The 13301-nt window shown below is 42.2% G+C and overlaps 1 protein-coding gene across 1 annotated transcript in view; it reads left to right on the top strand.

Annotated features, from left to right (window-relative positions):
* Positions 1–13301, top strand: part of Rad54l (RAD54 like) — a 33864-nt gene that overhangs the window by 3338 nt on the left and 17225 nt on the right. Inside the window, 12 exon segments of the mRNA XM_053743354.1 lie at positions 60–146; positions 1607–1726; positions 6026–6030; positions 6899–6936; positions 6939–6953; positions 7650–7765; positions 7767–7786; positions 8218–8258; positions 8261–8286; positions 8401–8686; positions 9325–9348; positions 9351–9451. Of these exon segments, the coding sequence (XP_053599329.1) occupies positions 60–146; positions 1607–1726; positions 6026–6030; positions 6899–6936; positions 6939–6953; positions 7650–7765; positions 7767–7786; positions 8218–8258; positions 8261–8286; positions 8401–8686; positions 9325–9348; positions 9351–9451 (879 nt within the window).

The raw sequence follows: 13301 nt of genomic DNA, 5'->3' as shown, positions 1-13301 counted from the left end.
CCTTTGTCAAGGTTTAATGGGCTCAGGCTGCAGGATCCATTTCCATTCTCCCCTTACAGAGGAGGAGCTTAGCTCCCAGCCAGCTGGCCAGAAGGAAACTGGAAGGCCGATCTGATGATGATGAAGAATGGCAGCCTGAGGCAGTGGTGAGTGCCCAAGGGGATAGGAAATGTGGGGACTTAGACTGGGAAGAAGGGAAGCTTAGACTTGGTTTCTGGGTTTACAGAGTCACCTTATAGGAGTCTCTTTTTAATATGTTCGGTAGTTTAATGAATGCTTCTCTGCCAGGCATTGAACAGATTAATAAAATCTTTGTAGCTTCACTAGAACCTAAATGTAGCCTTAATTTTCCTGTTGGGAGGGGTACACATAAGTTGAGAAACAGCTCAGCTTGGGTCCTTTGACTCTTTTGGTGGGGTGGGGAGTGAAGCATTCATAAGAGCAACTAGCAGCCTCCTCTCTGTCCCTTGCCCCATGTCACAGAATAGTAGAGTGTTCTGGCTCTACCTTAAAATCCTGAACTTATTTGGGCCTAGATTTGAGGGATAGTGTCCTTTCAGTCCCTGCTCATACTCAAGTACAGTATGTTCTACTTTGGACTGTGGTCTGTGCTTTGCTTCATGTCTTGGAGCCTTGCTGGTTATGGGCAAGACCTATATAAGTTAAACAGGATCATGCAACATCTACTTTAAAGGGAGAGAGCAATTCAAGAATCAAGGACTTGGCTACTGGAGCTTTGGAGAAAAAGATCAGCTAAGGAAGGAAGGCACTTTTTGCTAGCACAGTTTGTAAGTAAAAGGCGTTTAGAGGGCCTAGTGTTTGCTTCAGGTATGTGTTATAGGATCACTGGAGCTTCAAATAACTTGACAAGCTGGTAAAAGTGAGTTCTTTCCTGATTGCCTGTTGGGGTCCTCTCTTTAGTTGCATTGCTGGGTGTACTGGGAACTTTTCTACGAGCTAGGGAGGCAGATTAACTGCCTCTTGTGTGTCTTACACTTGAACTTGGGGCATCATTCTCTGAAGGTGGATCATGAAGGGACCTGTGTGTTGCTCCTGAAATGCTTGGTGCTAATGTCCTCACTGCTGTGTGTGGACTGAGTTGGGCCAGGTGATGTGGGAATTGGATACAACTGTACTCTTGTCCATCATTTGGGAAACACTTGGGTCCATTATGACTCCAGACTGCTGGTGGACTTGCTTTTCACAGGCCTACTTCATTTGCCTCTTCAACTGTTTTTCCTCCATTTGGGGCGAGTTGCTTAATCTCAGTAAGCCCCAGGTTTTTTAGAATTAGAAAAGAATATCCTATTAAAGAAGGATAATAAACAGGATTGCTGTAATGATACATGATAATACATGTGAAGACTTTAGCACTTCACCTGTCACTTAATAGGTACCTTTTCTTTTTGAGATGGAGTTAATCTTTGTTGCCTAGGCTAGTCTTAAACTCATGGGCTCAATTGATCCTTCATCCTTGGCCTCTCAAATACCTGGACTACAGGTGTGTGTTACCACACCAGCTCTAATAAATCACTGTAAGTGTTAGTTGCTGTTAGGGTGATCTCTGTAGTCTTTCAGACCTCAGCTTCCTTATTTCCTTTCTTAGATGCCAAAGAAACAGAAATCAAATAATGAGACCCAGATCCAGGAGTGTTTCCTGTCCCCTTTCCGGAAACCTTTGATTCAGCTAACAAATCGACTACCCTGTCTGGATAGCAGTCAACATGTAAGTCAAAACTGCAACCTTCCCAGTCCTTTTGCCTCAGTAGACTCCTACACTACAGACTCTGTCTTCCACATAGTGACCAGCTGTCTACAGGTGTGTGGCCTATTGAAACATGGATGCCTGCCTTGGAGTCCTCCCTTGTTTATGTGGGCACCAGATCTCAGGTGGCTCGGATTCCTAAGAAAATGAGGATAGAGAAAAGGGAAGGCTTTGATGGGGTGTTAGAACCACTGTGCCCGACTCCAGATTGGTGTTTTCAGCAAAGCCAACCAACATAGGCTGTATTTGCCTTCTGCAAAGCACCAGTAGCTGTGTTCTGATGTGCAGTTCTGTTTGGCCATCTTGAGCAATTTCTCACACAAGACCATATGCTGGAAGGAAAACTTGCTGGACTTCTGATTACATCTAATTTCAAGAAGTACCACATAGTACCAGGCTTATCATGATGAAGTTTCTTCACCCCTTCAGTATAGGTTGCACTCTTGTGTGTGTGATTGTTTGGTACTGGAGATTGAACCCAGGGGTGTTTAACCATTGAGCTATATCCCAGCCCTTTTAATTTTTTTGTATTTTGAGATAGGGTCTCACTAAATTGCTTAGGATCTTACTAAATTGCTGAGACTGACTTTGAACTTAAGATCCTCCTGCCTCAACCTCCCAAGATGCTGGGATTATAGGCATGTAACCCAGCTAGGGTGCACTTTATAAGTTGTTTTTGTAGTTATTTGCTTCTTGGCTGCTTTCCTATTAATTGATTTGCAGGCTTTTTTTGTGTGTGTGTGTGTGCTAGGGATTGAATTCAGGGACACTTAACCACTGAACCACATCCCCAGCCCTTTTTTTGGATTTTATTCAGAGACAGGGTCTTGAGTTGCTTAGGACCTTGCTATTGCTAAGCTGGCTTTGAACTCTGGATCCTCCTACCTTAGCTTCCCCAGCTGCTGGGATTACAGGTGTACACCACCATGCCTGGTGATGATCTGCTTTGTACCAGCCATGGTTTTGAGACCCCCTTACTTATCTGCCTTAACCAGTAGCATCCTTTAATTCCTTTTAAGATCCGAAGTGGAAAAGAGCATAGTAATGAATTTAGCCTGAATTGCAGTCATGGAATGAATATATATATATATATATATATATATATATGTCATATATATATAAATGTAATATATCAATGTTATTGAACATATTAATACCAGATGTTATTAATATTAAATATATATAATAATAATATATATAAATAATATATGTTTTTAATGGAGGAAGAGTCTCAAGAGACAAAGTTCATAGGGTCCACAAAAGTCCTGGTGGGCTTGGAGAAGACTTTTTAACCTTAGATATGATGAGTTTGCAGGGCCTGTAGGATATCTAAGATTGGAAGCTGTTGTAAATGTGGATTTGGAGCGTAGGAGTGAGGTAAGGACTAGAAATAGATTTGGGGGTCAGTAGCATAAAGATATTTGATACCTTGGAAGCATATTGGAGGAGTGGTGGCCTTAAATCCTAAGCCTAAGGATCCCCAACTTTTAAGGGGGATAGAGGAGGAAGCACCCATAAGGAGACTAAGTGTAAAGTTCTAGAAAGATGGAATAGTGTGAGAATTGGTGTCATGAAATTCAAGGGCGGAGCATATTTAAGAAGGAATGACCAGTTCTGTCAAGTGAGATAAGAAAAAAGCATGGTCATTGGAATTGGGGTCATGTAGGCCACTGGTGACCTTGGGCAGAGGAGTGTAAAGGTAGAAAGACAGGAGGAGTGGGAGGTAAGGAAGAGGGACAGACAAGTCTTTCTATAAGTTTGCCTGTGGAAAGAGGAGATAAGAGATCAAAGGAATTTTTGTTTTGGTGCTGGGGATTGAAACCAGGACCTCACCCATGCTAAGTATGCAAGCTTTACCACTGAGTTATATTATCTGCCCCAGAATTTTTGTTGTTAAGGTAGGAGAGAGCATGCTGGTGAGATAGCTAGCTAGAGAGGTTAAGATGCAGGAGAGATAGGACATAACTGATAGAATAAATCTATACAGAAGGGGAAGCTTTAGCCTTGGTGGGGAAAGGGATGCTCTCTCTCTTCTATCGGAAGGACAGAATGGCATGAATTATCAGCAACTAAATGAACAAAGAATGAGAGCATGCTCTCCTCTCTGCTTCTGCCAGATCTTGGTATTATCACCAGATCCCAGGAAGCTGGCCATTAGAAGTCTTACAGGCTGTGGTCCTCAGGTATTTTTGGCTAGGGCTTCTAACATTCTCCCTTGCCAGTTACTAAACCTGTAGCTTTCCCTGCAGACCTTGTGGCTCCTGGGTTCGATTGAAAGCCTGTTTTTTAAATTTGGAGCATAAATTTTTGGCTACTGAGAGCTTCAAACTTAGCCTTTTATACTGACAGTCTTTTAGAATAATGTCAAATAAGACAGGAAGTTTTTGCTCTTGTGTGACTTAAGGCTAAGTTTTTGTTAGTATCTTTCACAATGATTATCGCTATGAATAATTATAACATGCTAATTAGAAATGTCAATAAAAGTTTTATTTAGATGTAAAGAAATGTGCAAATAAACAAGATTTGGGGGCAACTATTTAAAAAAAATCACTCAAGCTGGGTGTGGTAGCACACACCTGTAATTCCAGTGGCTTGGGAGGCTGAAGCAAGAGGATTGTAGAATCAAAGCCAGCCTCAGCAATTTAACAAGGCCCTAAGCAACTTAGTGAGACCCTGTCTCAAAATAAAAAATAAAAAGGACTGAGGAATGTGACTCAGTGGCTTAGCACCTCCGGGTTCAGTCCTTGGCACAACAACAACAACAAGCAAACAAAAAAAAAAAAAAAAAGAAAGAAAGAATGAATTCACTCAAATATTCAGGTTTATGTGTTAGCTCTCTTTCAGGGAGTTGCCATACCTCACAGTCAAAGTATATTCTATGATTAGTAACATACTGACAGGTAATTGTGATTTATTATGCAACAAAAAAGATTCAAGAAGAAAACACAGTGTCTATTTACCTTTGTATAAGCAATTGTTTGTTACTCTGCTTTTAACATTTGTAACTTGTTAAATTCTTATGTATGTGTAGAAATGTCATGGTATAACATGCTGCTAGCCCAGGCACAAAGTATTAAGATTATTTTGTGAAGGGAAAAAAAAAAAGATTTGAGCCTTTCTCCAATTTTGCCTTTGTTAACATTATTAGGGTGATATTGACCTTTAATTCTCCATACTCCTTTTCTGTCTTCCACAGACTATAAGTAATATTTATTACATTTTTCCTATTTCAAGGACATTGAGCTGGGCTGGGTGTGGTGGCACATGCCTGTAATCCTAGTGGCTTGTGAGACTGAGGCAGGAGGATCTCAAGTTCAAGGTCAGCCTCAGCAACTTAATGAGATCCTGCTTCAAAATGAAAAATAAAAAGGACAGGGGATGTAGCTCAATATAAAGTGTCTGATCTAGTACTAAAACCAAACAAAAAAAAAAAAAAAAAAAAAAAAAAATTTCAGGGTCTTCTCTTGTTAAAATTTTGCTTTAAGAGAGGGTTTTGTTTTTCTATTACTTGCTTTTTCTTGTAGTGTATTCCCATTATACCTATCTTAGGATCTCTGCTGTTAGATTCTAGGTTCACAGACTATTTTAATTTCCCAAAGGACTTAGGTACATGTGGACCAAACTTCCATAGCCCATGGAATAGTGCCAATTCCAGGCCAAAGTCCTGGTGCAGTCTTCTTGTAGGCCTGGGATCTGCATGTGTCTGTTTCCTGTCACCCTTGTCCCACTTGCTTTTTCTTGGTAATGGGCTTGCCTTCTCTCGCATATGCTTTCTCTTGTGTCTTCCATGGCAGGAAGCTGCTGGCTCTTGGCCAGTATGCCTATATGTAACATGTTGGCTAGGAGGCCATATTACCCACTGGTGAGGGCCCCAGAATTAGGAAAATCTTGGATCAGTCTTGGCTGTGTGACTTGAAAAAGTGATATAATTGCCCTGAGCCTCAGTTTGCTTATTTCTAAATGGAATACCAATAATACATTAGTCTCAGGAATATTGAGATTAAATGTTAACATGAATGCAAGAGGCTTAGCTCCAAATCTAGCATACATTGTTAGCTACCATTATTATTGTTCATTTTTGCTGTTGCTACTATTATTATTTTACTAATACCTCTGTTCTTATCACCCCTAGTACCACTACTCTTTTTTTTTTTTTTTTTTTTTTTTTTTTTTTGGCAATTGAACCTAAGACCTCGTACATGCTAGGCAAGTGCTCTACAACTGAATTACATCCTCAGCTCTTTTAAAGTTTATTTTGAGGAAGCGTTTTGCTAAGTTTCCCAGACTGGTCTCAAACTTGCAATCCTCCTGCCTCAGCCTCTTGAGTAGTTGGGATTATAGGAGTGTACTACATACCTGGCTACCACTACTCTTTGTTGGGCTGTTTAGTTCCTAAGGAGGCTGATGTGGATAGTAATGTGAGAATTAGATACAACTGGCAAAACTGATACAGCAAAAAAGACTTATGGAGCTGGATGTGGTGGTACACACCTGTAATGCCAGTGGCTGGGACACTGAGGCAGGCGGATCACAAGTTCAAGGCCAACCTCTGCAACTTAACGAGGCCCTAAGTAATTTGGTGAGACCCTATCTGAAAAAGGGCTGGGGGTGTAGCTCAGTGGTAAAGCAGCACTGGGTTCAATCCCCAGTACCAAAACACAACAACAAAACTTGTGGGTTGGGGATGTTACTCAGTGGTAGAGCATGTGGTTAGTATGTGCACTGACCTAAATTCAATTTCCAGCACCCCTGCCCCCACCACACACACACACACACACACACACAAAAAAAAAAAAAAAGGTATTTTTGGGGAAGATACAGTTCTACAGGACAGAGGTTAAACCCAGATATTGGAATTGTCTGTTAGTATTGTATAGGATGCTTGCTTCTTAAGGTGCTTCACCCTAAAGAAGACCCAGGTGTCTTTACTGGAATGGTCTTACATAAGCAATGAATTCTGAGCCTCAGGTTGACTGAGGTATGTCTTTTCAGCTATTCCTAGGTATAGTAAAACCTTACATGAAATCTCAAAGATGGAAGCTGTTGTACAAAACCTAGTAAAAATATTATCCCATTACAACTCATTAATAAGTCCTGAATCCCTGTTTCTCATTTTTTCCTTTTTTTAGGAAGCATTATTCGAAGCATTTTGTCAAAGCCTTTCAAAGTTCCCTTCCAAATTATCAAGGTAAAACAAAGACTTTGGTTTTCTGAATTAGTCATGTATGAATGTGTCTGAATAGATTTAAAAAACTGCTTTTGCAAATAACAAGCTAGGTGGGAAATGAAGATGTCAGTCTTGCTTTGACTATATTTAGAATGACCCTCCAGAGGCCCGTGTGAAAGTTGTATTCGCTTCAGCACTACCAAGACTAACTGCCCCTTATCTTCTTGTGTTCAGAAAGCTCCTGGTAGGCCAGAGTAGCTAATGGACCTAGGCTTCATTCAGTCTAAGTGTGTTCAGTAGCATCTCCTGAATGAGGCTAACAGTGTGGGAGTTCCAATTTCTATGAAGTTTTCCCTGTTCTATTTAGGGCATTGCATTGTGCTAAAACAGGCTGGGGAGGGAGGATGCCAGCCCTCAAGAGCTCTCAGACTTGAAAAGCCTCTTTAAGGGTTCAAGCCTTTCCAGGATTGACTCAAGATGAAGTTCCAGCCCTCTAGAAGTTATAATTGAATGGGAGAAATTAAATGGGAATAGCTCTGGTCTGAGGCTGAAGAAGTAATTAGGTAGAGGTGTCCAAACCAGGTTTGTAGGACTTTGGGGAAAGAGTGGGTTAGATGAAAGTTCAGGAAGGTTATGTAAAGGATGTGCATTTGAGCTGGGCCTGCTGGAGCTCCTGAACATAAAGTCTCAGTTGACTGATTGATTGCTGGTTTCTAGGTCCTCTGGGCTCTCGGGCATTGGGTCTGAAAAGGGCGGGGGTCCGCCGGGCCCTTCATGACCCCCTGGAAGAAGGTGCCTTGGTTCTGTACGAGCCTCCCCCACTGAGGTCCATGATCAGCTGTGAAGCTTGACAAGTATGTGCATTGATATTTCTTGAGCAGTTATAGTCTTCTCTAAGAGTATACTTGGAAGGGCAGAGCGCATTTTGGTGTGACTTTTCTGTGGGACTGGAATAGATTATCATGGAGCTCTTTTGGTTATCAAGCCATCCAGAGAATGGTGGTCAGGGAAGGGGAGACCTTGGGGAAGAGCATGTGGTCATGTTCAGTTAGTGGGGGTTTCTCACCTCTTCCCTACCAGCAATCAGGGTAGGAGTGATTAAAGTAAAGACATGGAGAACCCATCTTCCTTTCCCAACTTTCTAACTTCTAGTGCAGGAACTTGGAAGGAGGCTTGGAAGGTACTCTGTGGTTCTGGATTGGCAGAACACAACTTTCTGAGAGTGTGCTCCTGCCCATGTCTGAGCATCTGTTTTGCATTTGTTTTGTTTTTGCTGTTTTCTCAGGGAAAAACTTCCTGTCCATGTGGTTGTGGATCCTATTCTCAGTAGGTTTTGCGGCCTCATCAGAGAGAGGTAATGTGGGTGAGAAGAATGAAGTATGGGTGGGGAACTGAGCCTGGGAGACTACTATCTCTGGGGCAGGGGCTTCTTAGGTGCCAAAGTGGACTGAATGCTGTCATTCCCCAGGGAGTGAAGTTCCTGTGGGAGTGTGTCACCAGTAGGCGCATACCTGGCAGCCATGGCTGCATCATGGCTGATGAGATGGGCCTGGGAAAGACACTGCAGTGCATCACGTTGATGTGGACACTTTTGCGCCAGAGTCCAGAGTGCAAGCCAGAAATTGACAAAGCAGTTGTGGTGTCGCCCTCCAGTCTGGTGAAGAACTGGTATAATGAAGTTGGGAAGTGGCTCGGAGGAAGGATCCAACCTCTGGCCATCGATGGAGGATCTAAAGATGAGATAGACCAAAGCTGGGTACAAAGTCTGAAAAAAGATTGCTCTCGTCCATCCAGCATGCTCTTGCTTGCTTCCTTCCTTTTATTTTTTTGTGGTACTGGGGATGAACCCAGAGGTGCTCTATTACTGAACTACATCCTCTAGTCCTTTTTATTTCTTATTTTGAGATAGGGTCTTGCTAACAGTCTGACATCAAAGTTGTAATCCTCCTGCCTCAGCCTCCTGAATTGCTGGGATTACAGGCATGTGCCACTGTGCCCTGCTCTACTGCTTGCTTTCTTAGGTATATGCTCAATTATGGCCAGAGTTGAGGGCGATGCAGGAATAGAAGAGAATTCCCATTCAAAATAGTCAAAATAGTCATTTTTAGGCTACTTTAACAACCATTGCTTGGTGTGGTGGTGTGCTCCTACGATTCCAGCTACTCAAGAGGCCAAGGAAGCAGGATCGCCAGTTTGAGGCCAGCCTGAGCTATTAATGAGAGCCTGTCTCAACATGAAGGACAAAAAGGGGTTGGGGACATAGCTCAGTGGTAAAGTGCTTGCCTAACTTGCCCGTGGCCCTGGGTTTAATCCCCAATAACCCGCACAAATACACAAGCTAATTTTTTTCTTTAATGTGTTCTGATTTGGTCCCTTGACAACTTTTCTATTGTAGAGGGATTCATGAACCAGCGTGGAGCAGAGTGCCTTCTCCCATCCTCATCATTTCCTATGAGACCTTCCGCCTTCATGTTGGAGTTCTACAGAAAGGAAGTGTTGGACTGGTCATATGTGATGAGGTATTTGATGCTCAACAGTCTGGGTGTAGGAGATCCATGAAAGTCTCCTAATTGGAACACTGCCACCATCTCAGTGCTTTACTAGTTACATAATGCTGAGGACAGATGTAGCTGCCTTGGAGGAGACAAGGAAGGAAGAGAACTTGTAACACCAATTTGCCAAATTGTAACACCAGTCTGCCAAAAGAGAAATTAAACAGTGCTCAGAACTCTTAAGGAGAGTGAAGTGCTGTGGGTCGATTGGTTTTGTTGTTGCCAGATGGTATTCCTAGACCAAAGAAGAACTTTGAAGGATGGGAGAGGGGTTTGGATGGGTAGAGACATGGCATAGCATTTAGGGGAATAGGTTCTAGAGTCAGAGACATTAATTCATATCCTTGTTGTGCCACTTCTCAGTGACCTTAACCTGTTTCTGCGTCATGAAAATAGGGTGATAGTACCCCATTTATTATTATTATTGGTACTGGGGATTGAACCCAGGAGTGCTTAATCACTGAGCCACATCACCAGGCCTTTTTTTTTTTTTTTAAGTTGTAGATGGATACAATACCTTATTTACTTATTTTTTAATGTGGTGCTGAGGATTGAACCCAGTACCTCACATGTGGTAGGCAACCGCTCCACCAATGAGCAACAACCCCAGCCCCCTCCCCAGACCTTTAAAATTTTTTTTTTTTTTTAATTTTGAGACAGGTTGCTTAGATCTTTGATAAGTTGCTGAGGCTAGCTTTGAACTTGCAATCCTCCTGCCTCAGCCTCCTGATTGCTGGGATGATAGGTGTGTGCCACTGCATCCAGTCATAGGATTATTGTAGGTATTCAACCAGGTGACTGGAGGAAAACTTATGGCAGTGCCTGGCATGTCATAAACCTTGGTAAATGTTAGTGCTGGTTTTTATTCTGGACTGGAGGATTTTCATGAACAGGAGCACAGAGATAAGAAAGTCTAACATGGACAGTCCATACAACTTTGTAGTATGTTCTTTTGGGGACTAAGGAAAATATAGCAGTAGTCACTTCTTGGCCTTTTCCAGTATGCATGAATTGTGGTAAAGATGCTAGTATTCAGAACATAGTGAGGGTGGCTGGGGGCTTTCTATTATAGAGAGCCTTCCTGGACTCTAATGAACTTGGTTACCCTGAGACTGCTGCTCTGTTTACACCTCTTTGGGAGCATTAAGGTCACTTTTCATATAACTGGGACACTAATAGAGAGTTGCTTGAAAGACCTGGGGACACTAGTAGAGAGTTGGTTGAATACTTGGCCCCACTTGTCAACTGATGGGCATGCTTGACTATGCTCTGGGGCCTCTAGAATAGCCTAGTGTCTTAGGAGTTTAGGGATAGGACAGAGGACACAAACTTATTTTGGGTATTGTGCTTACAAATTGTGAGCTACTTCCCAGTTTTCCTTAAGAAAAGTCAGTCCTTTGCAAATTCCTGATATCCTGATGGGCTATTCCTCTAGGTAGTGGTAAAAGATTAAGGAGCTTGGGGATATGCATGTGACTGCCCTCTGCTTGGGGCCCTGGCATCTGTTTCATTACAATGGAGCGGGGGATGCTGGATGCTGTGACACAGTCTATCACCCCAGCAACTTGGGAAGTTGAGGTAGGAGGATTGCAAGTTCAAGACTAGTTTGAGCAATAAGTGAGACCCTAAGCAACTTAGCAAGACTCTGTCTCAAAAAAAAAAAAAAAAAAAAAAAGGCGGGGAGTGGCTGGAGATGTAGCTTAGTAGTAAAGGTCCCCAGAGTTCAATTCCCAGTACCAAAAAAAAAAAGACAAAAAAAAAACAATGGAGGGGACTGTGCCAGGAGCCTGGTCCAGGTTAGGGTACTGTGGAAAAGAAGGGTAGGCTCTAGCTATTGAGTCCTTGAGGACTAGGGATCATTTTGATTTTTTTTTTTTTTTTTTTTTTTTTTTTAAGTACTGAGAATTGAACCAAGTGGGATCTTCACCACTGAGCTACCTATTAAGAGCTTTATATTTTTGCTTTTAAGGCAGGTTCCACTAAGTTGCCGAGGCTGGCCTCGAACTTGCTATCCTCTGCCTCAGCCTCCTGAGTCACTGAGATTACAGTTGTGTGGCACCATACCTGGCTCATCTTAATTTTTTCTGTTCTTTGTTGTTCCCTTTCTTCTTCACTCTGTCCTGTTTTAAGAACTGACTGCAGAGTACAAGAGACCAGATTTCCTCTTACTATCCTGCAGTCCTCTGCCTCTTACTTGTTTACCTTTTGTCAATTGTCAAATACCTGAGGAAGCGAAAGTCCTGAAAAACAGTCATCTTGTTCCAGGAGACAGTTTTTCCTTTTAGATTCTGGAAAGGGAAGGGTTAATATCCCAGGTTTTCATGTTCCCAGCATGCATTGTGACTTCTTCCCAGCTGACACTTCTGGTACACATGGTTCTCTTTTTGTTTAAAAAGAAAGAAAAAAAAATCATTGATGCTCAGTCAGAAGCCATGGAATCAGCCCTGGCCTTGACAGAGACATGACTTTCAGGTCTGAAAAAGTTTCTTCCTATGTACAGTGGATGGCATAAGGTCTACTTAAAAGGGACATGATCCAGATCAAGACAGTATATAAAAAGTACTTTGTCCAGGAGTCTGAATGGGGAGAGATTGACATTGACATCATCATCATCATCATCTCAGTTTTGGAGACTAGCAGACTGAAGTTCACGGATGGCAGTGATTTGCCCAGGTTCATTCAGTGCATACATAGTAAACTGGAACTTGATTACTGTCTTGGAGGCAATTGAAAGCTTGGCTAAGGTATGGATGGTTTGTCCCTTTGTGCCTCATCCAGATCAATTTACTTTACTCACACAAAGCAAGCCAGATTAAAGGTGCTGGGGAAATGCATAAAATACATGGATGATACTTATAAGAGTCACATTTCAAAGAGATAGAAGTGGTAATATTTAATTGAGGTAAATTTTCCATTTTTCAAAAAGAATATACAAACTGGGTGCTGGTAGTACCCGCCTATAATCCCAGCGATTTGGGAGGCTGAAGCAGGAGGAACCCCATTTTGAGGAGGCTCTAAGCAACTTAGCAAGACCCTGATTTAAAATAAAATAATTAAAACGGACTGGGAATATAGCTCAGTGATAAAGTGCCCTTAGGTTCAATTCCCAGTGCCCCCAAAGAGAAAATATAGGTAAAGTTCTTTTTTTTTTTGGAACTCATGCAAGAGATTTTATATTAAGTGGACAGGCAGAGTGTGTACAGAGAGAGTGCGTGCAAGAGTGAGGAGGATAGAGAGCTAGGTAAAGTTCTTAATACTGTGCCTGGCACATTAAAAGCTTCACTAAATAGTAGCAGCCATTGTGTAGATAGTGCCATAGGAGCACAAAGTGAGAGAGACCAACAGTCTGGGGTCATTGAAGAAGACTTTGCATAGGAGTTGATGTTTGGGAATTTGCCTGTTGGAGAGAACTATGGGCATAGAAGTGCACTAGCAAAGATCTAGGGAAATCCAGCATTAGGAGTGGTGAGGAGGCAAGGCTATGGACTATGATAAGCTGTGGAGATGGTCAGAGTTTAGTTGGGACCTAATTAAGAAGGCCTTTAAATGTTGAACTAATGAGCCTAAAGGTCCTGGACTCGACACTTTAATTGGGGGTCAGTGGAGAGGATGTACATTTAGTTGCATTGTCAAAGGATGCCAGAGGGAAGAAGGCTGACTTGTTTGTTAATATTTCACTAGTCACTGAATTATGTGTGATTTGCTTAGCATGGAGTGGGAACTGAACATAGAAAAGGCATAGGCCTGATCTTGCCTATATGTTTCTTAGAGAAAGAGGGAAGATAGTAGGGTCCATTATCATTTTCTAGAAAATGGC

The sequence above is a fragment of the Sciurus carolinensis genome, chromosome 1, assembly GCF_902686445.1.
Source record: "Sciurus carolinensis chromosome 1, mSciCar1.2, whole genome shotgun sequence".
Classification (NCBI taxonomy): domain Eukaryota; kingdom Metazoa; phylum Chordata; class Mammalia; order Rodentia; family Sciuridae; genus Sciurus; species Sciurus carolinensis.
Note: the sequence above shows the minus strand (reverse complement) of the source record. Positions and strands in the feature narration are given on the sequence as shown.